The sequence below is a fragment of the Podarcis cretensis genome (genome assembly GCF_951804945.1).
Source record: "Podarcis cretensis genome assembly, chromosome: 3".
Lineage (NCBI taxonomy): Eukaryota > Metazoa > Chordata > Lepidosauria > Squamata > Lacertidae > Podarcis > Podarcis cretensis.
Genome location: NC_137172.1, coordinates 77,043,351 through 77,059,099, shown reverse-complemented (window position 1 = coordinate 77,059,099; position 15,749 = coordinate 77,043,351). Strand labels below are relative to the sequence as shown.

The following is a 15,749-nucleotide window of genomic DNA, read 5'->3' as shown; positions in this document are numbered from 1 at the left end:
TTTCCAAAAGCAATAGTGAGACTTTTCAGCAGCATCCTCCATAACCTGTATGATTGATTTTCCCCTCATATGTGCTCTTTTCCATTGTGGGGAAAATGCCCATTACTCCCTTAAGAAAAAGAAGAATGCTGAACTCCCTTCCCCCCATTTTAGCTCTCATTTTAAGCAAATAATAATAATAATAATAATAATAATAATAATAATAATATAGTAAGATTGTATCAGTAAAGCTTCTTAGTCCTGATACTTTTAATTGCCCTCAGGGCAGGGATAAAGTAAAGCAATATGTCTATTTGAGAACAGAAGATTTAATTATCAGCATGAAATATCTTAGACAAGTCTCTTGCATCTCAATATTTTGCTAGATTAGCTTTTCCAGCACAATCCTTAAAAAAGAAAAACTACAGTAGGAGCATAAGACAGAGTCCAGCCCACTTTGGCAGATAAAGAGGGAACCACAAAAGGCTCTTCAGCATCATAAATCATGAAGCATCTGAGGAAGTTAGCTCTGTGCAAAGTTCTTTACATTTTGTTGTTGTTTGTTAAAGAGTTTTGGCAGGGTGGAGGCTCATATGATGACAATGAAGGAAAAACTGTGTGCACGAGATGGCATTCTTCTGGCTCTGAATCATGACTTTCAATTGTTGCTTAACTACTAATAGCTTCACTTCTATCATCTTTGCTGAGTAGCGTAAAATGGAACACCCCTTCATTTTTCATTCTACAGTGCTTTCTAATTTAGAAAAGCATTGGCAGAGGAGCTCAGTTGTATTCTGACTGCCCAGAATAAAGCTCTCTAGGATAAGTGGGTTGGGGGGTGGAGAACCTTAAATCAAATGTGTTTCAGCTAATACTCACCGCTTTTCTAGTTAGATCCTTTTCAAACACCACAGGACCCATTGCAAAGTAACCAAAAGGGTACAGAGGATTGTAAGGGTTATTAGGTAAAGGTAAAGGTACCCCTGCCCGTACGGGCCAGTCTTGACAGATTCTGGGGTTGTGCGCCCATCTCACTTAAGAGCCAGGGGCCAGCGCTGTCCGTGACATCGCTGCTCTGGTGAGCCAGAGTCGCACACGGAAACGCCGTTTACCTTCCCGCTGGTAAGCGGTCCCTATTTATCTACTTGCACCCGGAGGTGCTTTCGAACTGCTAGGTTGGCAGGCGCTGGGACCGAGCAGCGGGAGCGCACCCCGCCGCAGGGATTCGAACCGCCGACCTTTCGATCGGCAAGCCCTAGGCGCTGAGGCTTTAACCCACAGCGCCACCTGCGTCCCACTGTAAGGGTTATTAAATAATAATAATAATAATAATAATAATAATAATAATAATAATTTATTATTTGTACCCCGCCCATCTGGCTGGGTTTCCCCAGCCACTCTGGGCGGCTTCCAACAAAGATGAAAAATACACTAAAATGTCACATATTAAAAACTTCCCTGAACAGGGCTGCCTTCAGATGTCTTCTGAATGTCAGGTAGTTGTTTATCGCTTTGATATCTGATGGGAGGGCGTTTTTATTTCTGCTGTTTCTGCTTTGGCCAGTTTCACTGGGGTACTCTCAAACAAAAATATAACCCTTGAAGAGCAGCATGCTATAAATGCAGCCTGCCAACTGGAGAAGTCAAGGATCATATGGAACATCATGCAGCTGGCATTTCAGATGCATGCGAATGAAGATCATCAGTAGTGCTCTTTGCTAGATGCTACATTGCTGTGGTCTAAACCACTGAGCCTAGGGCTTGCTGATTGGAAGGTCGCCGGTTCGAATCCCCGCGATGGGGTGAGCTCCCATTGCTCGGTCCCAGCTCCTGCCAACCTAGCAGTTCAAAAGCACATCAAAGTGCAAGTAGATAAATAGGTACCGCTCCGGCGGGAAGGTAGATGGCGTTTCCGTGCGCTGCTCTGGTTCGCCAGAAGCAGATTAGTCATGCTGGCCACATGACCTGGAAGCTTTCTGTGGACAAACGCCGGCTTCCTCAGCCCTTAAAGCGAGATGAGCGCCGCAACCCCAGAGTTGTCCACGACTGGACTTAACTGTCAGGGGTCCCTTTACCTTTACCTTACATTATTTACCTCAGCCTGCAGGACTAATGAGGACACCTCAGCCTGCAGCATGGGTCCTACTGTGTCGCACGAGCCATTTTCTATGCCCAACTATAGCACATCTGGTTTCAAATGTGATCTGAAGTATGGTAAGTGGTAGAAATGCGGCTGCCAAGGAACAATCAAGAGCCTTAAATTGCTCTTGATTGTTCTTTGGCAAGGGAGGCTTTCTGTCAGCACAGCTCGTTTGATAGGCTGTGACAGCAAGCCCCACTGACATTTGCTGCACTACAGAGTTCCTGGTCAGAAACTCCACTGTATAGCCAATCCCTGCCCAAAGCGGTCTTGCTTTAAGTGCCAGTCAGCTGATCAGGTCAGACAGCAAGCTTACCACAGTGACCGACTGCACAAATGGAGTTCCCTTCAGAAACATGGATTAGTAGCATACAGGGAGAACCCCAACTGGATGCCATGTCTTGATCTCGATGTCCTCTGACTGTATCAACAAACTAACACCTCCAAGCATCCACACATCCTCTATGCAGCTCTAAAAACAGAGCAAAAAACAACCAACCAAATAAAGAATCAGGCTTCCTCTCCACGACACATATAAGCCTCAGACCTTTATCACCTCAATGCTTTGATGTCCTCCACACCAACCCTAGACAGCACTGCTGTGGTAACATCCACAATAGAAAAGGAACGAGTTCTATACCAGGAAGGGTCAACCCCAATACACCAGAGCCCTATTATCAATAATCCCTAGTGAGAAGGGCCAAGCAGTTAGGGATAATGGGAGTTGTAGTCCAACAATATCTAGGAACCCAAGGTTGAGAAAGGTTGCATCGAGGCAACCAAGAAGCACCTAAACCTCTGGTCAACCTTTGAATGACTTCTTGTGCCATTTCACTTTCATAAAGTGAATTAGAGCCCATGAAAATGTGTGCTGCAGTAGATTTTTTCATCTTTAAGATCCCATAAGATATTTTTTTTAACCATTAAGTAGTTTCTCCTAGTTATCAACCAAAATCTGTCTTCAACTGAAATCTAAATGTACCCAGATTATTTGACCTTTCCATTTTATTTGGCTTGTGTTTCATATTGCACATCATTTTTATAGTGCACACATCTCAGTCCTTTCTAATTTGTCCTACCCTTCAGGCGCCAATATCCACACACAGTGTTAGCCATACTTGGTGAGACTGTTCATGTTACTGCTTCTAAATGGATTTCATTAAAAAGAAGAAGAAGAAGCACAGCCTAGCCCTAGAAAAACACTTTTAAGTTGTTTTGATTTCAGTAAACATGAGCACAAATCTGTCACACTGAAATCACTGGACTTAAAAGTGCTTAACCTGCTAATTGTAGCCACAGTTGTTTAATTAGACCCATGGCAACGAGAGACTAAGCGTGTATGAGCAGTTCATCTTGCTTTAAGTCTGCCCCTGGCCTGAGACTCTTGTCAAGTGGCTAGCAGCATGTCAGAGTAAGACATTAAATTGTTTTGACTGACTGTATGGGTTTTTGGACAACTTTAGGTCTCTATCTTTCTGAAGTCCAAACTGCTAAATGTAAAAGCCCTTTGTGTACTCTTCATATCTGACATAAATGTTAATTAGATATGGCAGCCCTTTTAAATTCTCAAAGCCATAGTGAGCAGTAGATTTCTTTCTCTAAGATTGTAATCCTGATATCCATGGCTAACGTCAGGGTAAGTTCTGAACAAACATGGCTTTAATTGTACTTCAAATATGACCATCCTTCTTTTTTTCTTTTTTAACAGTACCACATTTCCACACTTAAAATGGAATAAAAACAATGCAGAATGTCTGCAATAAGAAAATATATTTAGTGAGTCATGGTCTCTTTAGAAATTCCATACTTACTAGATACTAATAATCAATTTGATTATCACATTAAAAAGAAAGCCTAAAGTAAATCCTAAATATGATCATCTGCTTCACAAGCAGGTTCCAGGTTGAATTCCCAACCACTCCAGGTAGTGCTGGGAGGGACCCTTTCTGAAAACCCGAAGAGCCACTGATGGTCAGTGTGTAGACAGTACTGGGTTAGATGGACTAATGGTGTGACATAGGAACATGGGAAGCTGCCTTATACTAATGAGAGTAATTTTTACTCCTGATCAGGGACATTCAACTGGGAGCCTGCCCAGGTCACTGCTGGAAAATCCAGTATGGGGAAAATGTCTCCTGCTTATTGTAAGAATTAACCCAGTTACCCAAGTTCACTGTGAGCAGACAAAGAAAAGGGGCATGTGAGAGTAAGGTTCCTTGTTGCTTTTAGCCCTGCAGTTAAGGAGTGAAGAGGTGTGGCCAACTACAGAGAGGGAGTGGAACAGCAGAAGCTGCAAAGCTATTGTGTTTGAGGTCTCTTGTTTCAAAATCTCAGCAAACATCTGTGGTTTGCTCATGGAAGTTTCTGTCTTTGTTCCACAAAACCTGGAACAACACAGTGCAGAGGCAGGCAGAGAAAAGGAAATGTAATTAGTGAAGATAAACACCAACTTAAAAGTATCTATTGGAAACATGTGTGTGTGTATCTGTGTATCTATTTATAGATCTCCTACCTTCAGTATGCATAAAATTCAATCTATTTGGATTATTGGTTAGAGATGCTACTATATTAATTTGAAGAAACCAGAGAACCTTCGGCTATATTAAATCTATAATGTAAACAAGAAGTAGGCCATAAGGAATCACGCTAGTGTGGCATGCCATTAATCAAGAGTAATGTGGCTGACAATAGAGAACAAATTCTGTTTAGAGTTCACTTTTTATAAAAAAGTTGATATGAAATGATAAATAAAACTATTTACAGAATGTTAAGTTGATCAAGTCTTGTGTGCTTTGATCTTAGTGGATTCAACTTTTCACACATGCAGCACGATTAATTCTATAGGATTAAAACATCTTCAGGGTTTAAACGTTGAGGTAACCTATAAATAGATAAAGTTGGTTGCTTGGAGCATTGTCAGCTTTTAATATGAATGAATGCTTTGGAAGTTATTCTGAAGTAGGTTCTGTGACTCTAATGACTTTTTCAAAGAAATGTGGTCAGACATAACACTTGCGAGTGAGCTGATCTGGGATTGCTTCTGGTCTCTGTGCAACTCCACTGGGAGACAAAGTCAATATGAGCTGACATGACTAGGAGTTCTAAATAATTTATCTTTTCTAAAGTACTGGAGGGTGTTTGTGTATGAAGCATTCCTGGCTTGGTATATTACCGGCTCTCCACACATCTCATCTTTGCCTTAGAGCACCATGTTTTATATTGTATTGGGCTATAGGCCATTTTTCAAGACTCTTGAAATCTTTGCGTTGGAGCAGGGATTTTGCTCCCAGTGAATTCTTCACTTTTTGTCTGTTTGCTTGCTTGCTTCATGGCTTATATTTATGCAAAAGAGTAAAACTCCATGAGATTTATAGCCAGTGGGGTTTATCATTCTGGCAAGGCAAGCAGGAAAAGAAAGGAATTAGCTAAGTTACATGAATAGTTGCAGTTTGGATCTTGAGCAGTTTGCAAAGTGGGCCCTGCGAAAAAGAGCAATGGCTGGGTGAGTGTGAGACATGTAACCTGGACCTCCTGGTTAGGCCAGCCTGTTGCTGGTTGTACTGAATCTAGGTCACAATCAGGATACCCAGGCCTATAAATACTGGGCTTTGCAAGTGGGTCTTCAGCAAAACCCAATGTGTGGCTGTCTGCTGGGAGAAGCTTGCCTAGGTGGGGTGTGCAGGCAGAGTGCAACCCATGATCCTGTACAGTGGTACCTCGGGTTACATACGCTTCAAGTTACATATGCTTCAGGTTACAGACTCTGCTAAACCAGAAATAGTGCTTCAGGTTAAGAAATTTGCTTCAGGATGAGAAGAGAAATCGTGCTCTGGCGGTGCGGCGGCAGCGGAAGGCTCCATTAGTTAAAGTGGTGCTTCAGGTTAAGAACAGTTTCAGGTTAAGAACGGACCTCCAGAACAAATTAAGTACTTAACCCAAGGTACCACTGTACTACATAGAAGCCCTGCACAGTTGAGTTCTCATCTGAACCTCCTCTACACTGCCCTACTTTATGTAGTAGCATGTTCAGTTGTTTTGATATGTAAAATGGAAAAATCAACAAAAATTATTTATAAAAACAAATTTGTTATGACATAATATATTTCCTTTGCATCTAACCTGCTACTTGAGTATTGTTTCATTTCTGCTTTTAGCTATGGCTAGTTCAATACCCCTTTGAATGAAAGGATACCAGGGTAATGTACCCAACCCCACAAAATGAGCCAGTGTCAGAGGAGGAATTTAAAGTTAAATCTCCAGATCGTCTGGTATGCTTGTTTTTAAAGGTATAAACTGACAAGGAGATTCTTGCCAATCGGCTTATTGAGGAAGAAAAACTGTGCAGGCAATATTCTATTCAAAGTATTATGAAGCTTTTTTTGGGGGGGGGGGAGTTAACTGTTAGCACCACCTCCTTGCAAACCACAGCTTACTCTCACAGACTTGAGTAGAAGATATATGATTAAGAACTATAAGCTGCAGAAATAAATGGCATGAGCATTCAATAGTGACCCTGCCTTCCCTGTGATGAACTTCTGCTTGTGTTTTAATAATCACCACAGTAGAAGATTCTGCTAGGGCTGACATACACCTGGATTTTCCCGGACAACTTTGGGGTTTGTCTAAAGAAAGGCTCAACAATTTGGGGGGTTTGCTATATTTTTTGAAATATGGCAACCCTAGACTCTGCTGGATCATGCCAAAGGCTCGTCTAGTTCAGCATCCTGTTTCCACTGTAGCCAAACAAACACACACTTCTAAAGAACAGGAATGCAAAACATCCTCACTTCTTTCACATCTAAAAGGCACAGACAAACCCTACATTTCCAATCAAACACAAGTACTGAAAGTTGCAGCACACAGAAGCAACTCACCATTTCTCCTCCCAGTCTCCCTTTCACATTCATATAAATACAAATGATTAAGTAAAAAATAGATATTATAGAAATATGCTCACACTATCTGCCTACTGTGGTTCTCTCTTATTGAATATTAATTTGAAAAAGGAAAGTGCTCCAAGTGGTAGCCACACCCCTTTCCTGGCAGGATAGGAATGTGCTCTAAGGTGTGGCCTTAAGAGAACAGCTGTGAGTATGGTTGGACTGCTCTTCAAGGAAGAGAAATGTTCTCAACTGGGCTGGAAAGCTAGCAGCCCTGTTACTTAATTTTCACATGGTTTTTCTGCACAGAGACACAGGGGAGAGACCTCTTTACCACAGGTATACTTCTAGAATAGAACTGGGTGTGTGTTGCAGACACCTGATTGTCGAGAGAACAGCAGATTGGCAGAAATGTTTGCAGAGCTTTTCCGAGTTCAAATAAAAGTATAAAAACTGTGTGGGACAGGATGGATGCATTGGACTTCCTCTTCTTAAAGTGGTTGCCCCATTAAAAGTTATTGCTGACAAACTGAGTACTCATTTGGAATCAGGATTATATTCTTCAATGCCTCGGAAGACTGTATTTATTGAAAACAGTCCTGGAAAATCAGCAGAAATTCTGTATTTGTTTTACATTCTCAGTGCTTATGAAACAAATTACTAATGATCTGCCAATTGTTGGATGTGTTTGCCATTTCATGCATTACTTAATGGACTAAATATTTCTCTGGAGAGCTGCAAATGCATCATAAGCTTCTCCTGGAAATTCGAAGAGATTAAAATACTGGGTTGCGTGTGATCCTCAGTTTAATTTGTCCATAGGCTTCTTTTTTCATATAATGATGAAGCGTAAACTGATGGTGCAGAGCAGAAAATTGTGTGCCTGAAAGACAGTGGGAGAACCGAAGGTTTTTTTCGGTATTCTGAAATAATTTGAAAAAGCATTGGCATTCACAGCTTTAAGAATGTAAGCAACGTTTTAAGAGGAATCGGTGACCATATTTAAGATGATTCTAGGCTCTGCTGTAATAGAATATAGGTACCTAGGAAACTGTCTTATACCAAGTCATGTCAGTGTCCATATAACATAGGGTTGTCTACATCAACTGGTAGTGGCTCTCCAGAGTTTCATAGAGAAGTTGTTCCAGCTCTACCAAGAGAAACCAAAGATTGAACCTGAAACTTTATGCATGCAAAGAAGGGCTCTAACATTGAGCTATGGCCCTTCTCCCAAACATGTGCTCTACCACTGAGCAATGGCTCTTGCCATGGTAAATACAGACTAAAATGTCTTGAGCATTATCCAGCAAACTAGACTCAGCTAGTCACACGACTAAGTTCCTGTAGAATGGAACTTAGGGATAATGGTAAATTTTTGCAGAATTGACCCATTGGCTCCTGCAGTGATATTTATGACGATGTACCACAAAGGAATCCACTGGCATGCATTTTTTTCAATTATGGGGTTTTGAATAACAACAACATCACTCAATTTCAGAGTAATCATAGTGTTAATATGTTCTCATCTTGAACCAGTTAATACTGATTGCCAGTGGCAGAGCTTCATGCTCCAGCACCGGGGGGGGGGGGGCAGAGAGCAGGTGGGGGCAGGGCTGGCGCGCTGCCTACAGGGGCATGGCACGTGTCCTGGGAGTGTGGCACTCCCAGCGCAGACGAGGGGCAGCCGTGATGGCACCCCACCGGGATCGCACTGCAAGGGGCGGTGCGCTCCCCTTGCACTCCTCTTCCTCCACCAGTGCTGATTGCCAAACCATACAACTGGTGTCAGTAACTAATTGATGAAAGAAATCCATTTTAGCTGAAACTACTACAGCTATATCTACTTACTTTTAAAATGAATTATTGTGTGTATGCAATGATAGTATCCATATAACACGATCAAATCAAACTTTCCAGATTTAGAATTATATCTTTAAAATGTATTAGCAATTCATTCTTTTCTGAACTGCAGTGACTGAAGGGTCTCCCTTCCTCTCTACATTCATTTTTTTCCAGGAAGAGCCATATGTGATGTTCAAGAAGTCTGATAAACCTTTGTATGGGAATGATAGGTTTGAGGGATATTGCATCGACCTCCTCAGGGAACTATCAACTTTCCTTGGATTTACCTATGAGATAAGGCTGGTGGAAGATGGAAAATATGGAGCCCGGGATGATGCCAGCGGACAATGGAATGGAATGGTTCGTGAACTGATTGATCATGTAAGTTGCTACTTAAGAGTTTCATCATCACAAATGACCACATTTTCATTTTGTCTCAGTAGAGCTTGTCAGGAGACTTGTGGAAGCTCACCCCAAATAAAAAGGTGATATTTACTAGTACCAATTGCCATTGAGTTGTTTAGTGAATATTATTTGCAATTTCAGATAAATTAGACAAAGGTAGCAGACTTAGCACCTCTCTCCCTAACCTCCTCTGCCATCGAGAGTAAGAATAATTAATTGGAAATAAAGTAACGTATATAAATGGAAGAATATTTGGAAAATACTATTCTGGAATTTGCTACTTTGTGTGTGTGTGTGTGTGTGTAGAATGGGAGTTGTGCATGTTTGATCCAAATTAAACACCCACACACCCACACACCATAAAGAAAACTGCATTAGACATCTTCTTTTTGACATGTACATTCCAAATTTGATAACTTTTTGGTACTAGGAAAAGCCCTTTTAATTTCCCCAGGTCTTTTAGATCTCACAGTTTTAAGTCTGTCTTATGTGGTATTTTTCCCTGCTATGTTCCTATTTTTTTTGGGGGGGGAGGGGTTATTTTATTTTTCTGCAAGGTGTGCTGAGAATCATTGTTTGTATGAAGAGTGGGATAGTAAATGCTGAAAAAATCTTTTACATTTCATACTACATTTAAGTCTCTCTGGTGGTAAAGTGCATGAACGCATATAGTATACACAGTGAACCTGTAGATGGAAGCTCAGGAGCAATCAAAACCCTCATTGTGATACCAGACTTGATTTTACATCTCAAAGGAATCCATATATAACCTTTAAAATATGTAGTATTATCTTCCATTAGCATATACTGAGAAGAGCCCTGTCTTGTCCGTTTAAAGTATCAGCTAGGAAGTCTTAGACAGCAAGACAGAAATATCAATGCATGCTAAAACAGCAGGGTAATTCAATGTGAGTCAAAACAGATATCATTACAGGCAATTGTTTATAATTGACTAAGTCAGGCATCCCTTCATTTTATAGCTTTTAAAACATACTCTCTCAGTAGGTGGTGCCAATTGAATTTGGTCTCCTGGAAATGGAGTTTAGTCTCTTTGAAAATTATGCAATTGTCTCTGGCTTCTTTGTGTTTTGTCAAATTTGCATTTATTTTGGCAAACCGCTCAATAGCAAGACATCTGATCAAAGCCACTTGTAATAAAGCAAGTATTCTGAGGCCTGCTGCCATTTAACGCAACAAGAAAGGGAGACTGTTCTGTCATTCATTATTGTACTTCTTCGTTGGTAAGAATGGAGAACCTTGAGTAACTCGGGTGGTGCTGTGGTCTAAATCAATGAGCCTCTTGGGCTTGCCGATCGGAAGGTCAGCAGTTCAAATCCTTGTGACAGGGTGAGTTCCCGTAGTTCTGTCCCAGCTCCTGCCAACCTAGCAGTTCGAAAGCACTCCAGTGCAAGTAGATAAATAGGTACCACTGTGGTGGGAAGATAAACGGCATTTCCATGCTCTCTGGCACTCGTCATGGTGTCCAGTTGCGCCAGAAGCAGTTTGGTCATGCTGGCCACATGACCTGGAAAGCTGTTTGTGGACAAACACTGGCTCCCTCAGCCTAAAAGCGAGATGAGTGCCGCAACCCCATAGTCACCTTTGACTGGACTTAACCGTCCAGGGGTTCCTTACCTTTTTTTTTTTTTTACCTTGAGTAAAAGCAGTTTATTATTGGGGCAGGGCAGGCAACTAAGGCAAGGATGTGGAACCTGTGGCCCTTCAGATGTTCTCGAGTTCCCATAATTTCTGACCCCTGACCATACTGGCTGGGGTTTATGGAAGTTGTAGTCCAACAACACCTAGAGGGCCTCAGCTCTCAGAACTCTAGTCTAAGGGTTTGCAGATCTTCCAGACTCTCTCTCTGTAATGGAGTTTGAGACCTCCTCCTCATGCTTCAGGTCGCCTTGTCCTTCCTTAAATATTAAACATTCTTGATGTCCCTCATCACCAAATACTGAAACTGAAACCAAGGAAGAAGCCTAGCAGTAATGTGGCTCCCATAGGCAGCTCCCCTGGCAGATATATGTACCTTAATATATCCTAAATAGGGTCAATCAGTTATGTTCAAAACCACAGATTATATATTAGAAAGATTTAAAATAATATTTAGCATTAATAAACTGCATTGATGGCCCTGAGGAATTAGAACATAACTTACAATATTGTGTCCCCATTCTCTCTAGCTCAAGTGTTGCTAGTGATTTGTTTCTCTGGGTTTTGCCAAAAGGTGCAATCTTCCAGAATAGATTCCCCATTTTGAGCGCTTCAGACATACTCCATTTGTGCATAAATCCATGAAAGCTCATTGAGGTGTCCCCTTAAATGAATGTGTACACCCACCAGGATCTCTCACCCTGCCCAGTTTTAGCAGTAACTACATGTTATATTGCAGATTGCTTTTAGAATTCCCTGCAAGTTTCAAAAGTGTGTGTGTATATATATATATATATATATATATATATATATATATATATATACACACACACACACACACAGAGAGAGAGAGAGAGAGAGAGAGAGAGAGAGAGAGAGAGTTACCATCATACTCTTGGATTATGGCCCCAAAGTGCTGAGGCCCGAATTATATTCCGTTGTATGGCATGAGCCTATATCTCTTGTATCTTTCCTGTACCTGTTGCATCCTCTTCCATAGCAGAGTCCCACTATTCCTGTTCAGATTATGCTGACCTAGTGTATCTTACCATTCTTTTCCCTCCTGAAAATAGACTGAAATAATCAAAACTGATGACCCTTAGTTTAGACACATTTTGCGGGGGAAGGGGAACTTGAGGACTTCGTAGTATCTTATATGTGTAAATATTTCCCGAGTCAAGGGGAAGTACCTGAAGAGGGAACATCTTGTACAGGTGAGTGAGAGTAGGGTGGCAGTGCCGGCGTGGAGGCTGAGGATTAAGCAGGGCTCCCTGTCCACTGTACTGAAATAAAGCTGTTCGTGTTTGACTTTACCTGAAGTGCCAGGAGTCTATTTCTAAAGAAAGGCAGCCCTGCTGGGCAGCAGCACATTCTATACACCTGTTGTCCTTCTTTCTGTCTTGCTCCCATGCACAAGGTTTATTTTCCTCTCTTTCACACAACCAGGAGACAAGGAAATATAGGTTGCCTTAAAGGAGCCTCTCTTTAGTTAAAAGATATATACAACTCAGCTGAAGGGCTAGACTGTGCAACCAATTTCTCACATTGGTGAGCACTTACACAAGTAATCCAATTGATTTATATCTAGCCCTGAAGTGGTTGCTTTAAGTCAAGGGATTGATTAATGAAGATGGTCATCAGTATAGCCTTCTGAGCCTCTGTGCCTAGCTAGCAAGCAATCTGTTTCTATTTGTCTCCATTCCAGTTTTCATTTTTTATTCGCCCCTTTCGCTTCCCTGTGACATTCCAAAGTGTGTGTGTGTGTGTGTGTGTTTGTGTGTGTGTATACAGACACATTTTCTCATTCTTCAATTAAACAAACTCTTAAGAATTGTAATATATAGTCCAGGAATAATCCTTTTAAATAAAGAGAGTGGGGCGTGCTACCAGATAAGGAGGTTTACCTGAATTATTTTTTTTTAAAACTAGTGTTTATGGTTATTTATTTTCCTATTGTGTGTAATCTGCATACTTAACTTGTTAGACAATTGAACAGTTGCTATGACAGGACAACATGCACCCACACACCCACACACCCGCCGCTGTATGTTTAGTTTTAGGGTTGTGTTTTAGAAATGGGAAGGTGCAAAGCCTTTCCATTTATTTCTGTCTTGCTGAATTTCTGTCTTTTATCTCGTCTTCAGAATGCTTATATGTGAAAACAAAATAGGATTCCTGCAGTAGGAATGTTTTTACCATTCCCAAATTGTTGTTTTGCATTCCTTTTGAACAGACTAGCTATTGTACTTCATTCCTCATTAAAAAGAACAGACTGTGCTGTTTGACAGGGTCCCCTCTTTTCAGTGTAGAATCTTACAAAATAGCTAGGTTAGGTGTTTTGTAAAGGGAATAAAACAATAATATGTTTTGTTTTTAAGATGGAAATCTTTGCCCAAGAGTATCACTGCATTTGTTTTGTTTTTTAAGTTTTATTGAGGCTTTTCATAATAAGAGAGCACTGCATTTGGACAAACCTGGAGAAAACGTGTGTTTGCACAAATATTGAGAGAAATTTAAATCAAAAGTTACAAAGTGGTAAAAAAGAGAATTCCCTAGATGCCATGACCCAGGTTTTGGGCAAGTATTCTTCAGTGGGAGAACCCCAGCAGAGATTTAAAAACACAAAATATGTGGCAAAATAAAGTGTGGAAATATAAGCTGTTAGGTCTTCAAAATATGCCTTTCTGATTTTTTTCCAAAGTTCCCCTTTTCCCTTACCATGGAAAAAGACCACTTGAGTTTGGAGCAACCAAATCAAGTCTCTTTACACACTCAGCTTCTCAGGTCGACTGAAGGAACAAAAGTTTGATTACCTAGTCCCTCCCAAGGTGAGGAAGAGTGACCTAGCTAAGCCTGGCAGGGCAGCTTACTCTATTGAATTAACCCCTTCATGCATTAATTAGACTTAAGCATCTTGGTTATATGAGGCTGGTTATCCCACACAAAGGCTGTTTTTAAAACTTCTCAAGAAAAATCACGTGGTTTGGAATACTTGCCTCACCCAAACTGGACTCCTATTCGGTTTTTGGTAAATGAGTACTATTTATATAGGTTGCTTCCTTCCTAGGGTGCTTCCGTGATTAATTTGAAAAGCTTCTCTGGCTTTTTCCAATAGCCTGTCGTCTCGTCCAAGCACAGCATGTGTTGCCTTGACTCTGTCACACCTGCAGGTCTTGTGAAGCCCCTGAGCATTGTCACACATATGCTGGGCAATGTGTCAAGCGTTGCATTGCTGACTGTACACTCTCTCTGGTAGAGCGGTAATGAGGTGTTCTCTCAGGATGTTATATTCAAGCTGGTTCATTGAAGTAAACATTTGGACACTTGACAAATACATCTGTGCTCAGATCAGAGGCAAAATGCACTGATCATGACACATCATACATTTTGTTCTCAGAGCAACTTCTATTAAATAAGTTGCAGTTTAGGTAAACAGACAAAATTCCTAATACTCCATCCATTTTCAGTTATGTATGCAGGGACTTTTGTTAATCCTTACGTCGTAATCCTCAGTACCTTGAGTAATTCCTTTGATAGAAAGCACCTTAGTACCTTAAAAAGAAGGAGCTTGCCATTTTGGGTCTATATGATTAAGTTTAAGTGTGTGATGGCCAACCAACTCCAGGCATTCATAGATAAGGCTGATTTCCATTTCTGCCTGAGGTTACATGACCCTAAGACAGAAATGGAAGATGTGATCATGTTGATTCTCATGGCTTTGTCAGCAACCCTCTTAGATGCTTGGAGGAACTGGAAAACAGGGTGGCTACTTTGCACTATTCTAAACTATTGCAGGGACCAATCATCCAACTGTCTGGAATATTACAATGATAGTGGCAACATAGACAGGGATAGTGCCTGGAAGCTCTAGTAGGGACTAAGAAGCTAAACCAGTACCCAAATTAAAAAACAGAATTGATGGTGGTGACCCATTGAATGAGTGAATGTTTGCCTGTTCTAGACATTTATTTATTTATATTTCTTACCTGCCGTTCACCACAAGATCCCAGGACAGGTTACAACAGTAAAACAGGCATAACTGTTACAGAGCTATAAATGTGATTTAAATGTATGGTGTGGATATGATGGGTGTGACCATCATATTGTAAGCTACCTTCTTCCCTGAGCCTTGGAATAGATCAGAATATGATTAGACACAAGTAAGTAGTCAAGTGGAAGGTCTCGAACCACACAGGTTCCTAAAAGTGGAAAAATAGATGCAACAGGGCTGTTCAGGCTGCATAAGACATTCAAAGCTTTGTCTTAAGACCTGTTGAGATAGTATACCTGTGCCTGTACCACTTCAGACTGTAGATTTGGGGGAGGGAGCAAAAAATTTTGAATATATTTCTAGAACCCTTTCCTTTGACAGCAAGTTTTCTAGATGGCTTTTTTAAAAAGCAAACAAAAAAAAACACCACCACTTACATGAGAGCCAGGTCTAACTCAGTTCAGGTCTCTCTACAAACTCTTTCAAAGGCATTTAAATAGTTCTGTGAATAGTTGTTACCTGGCACATGAAGGACAGAGTGAGAGAAATAACTGAAATCTCTAATTTATTAAATGATAAGCTTTTAAAGGCATTTCCAGAGTCCTGTTCAGTATTGTGTTTTCACTTTGTCCTCAGATTTGTGCTTGTTTTTGTGTCTTTATTTTCTTATTTATTTTTTCATTTGTTGTTTGTTTTTAAACATCACAGGGATGTTCTAATTTAGCTCTTTCCTGATTTATGTTTTTAGCCCTTTGAAGACCATCTGTTCAGACTGCATTTTTATTTTGTGGCATACATTTATTTAGCATGTAGATTAAGCATTATTGTTTTATGCCTGAACCATTTCTCTTCACTT

At 40.7% G+C, this 15,749-nt stretch overlaps 1 protein-coding gene across 4 annotated transcripts in view; it reads left to right on the top strand.

Annotated features, from left to right (window-relative positions):
• GRIK2 (glutamate ionotropic receptor kainate type subunit 2) overlaps positions 1-15,749 on the top strand; it is a 455,416-nt gene that overhangs the window by 272,439 nt on the left and 167,228 nt on the right. For all 4 annotated transcript variants that reach the window (XM_079971607.1, XM_079971606.1, XM_079971608.1 and 1 more), the window contains exon 11: positions 9,016-9,222. In XM_079971607.1, coding sequence (XP_079827733.1) covers positions 9,016-9,222 — 207 coding nt within the window. The remainder of the gene's footprint in view (positions 1-9,015; positions 9,223-15,749) is intronic.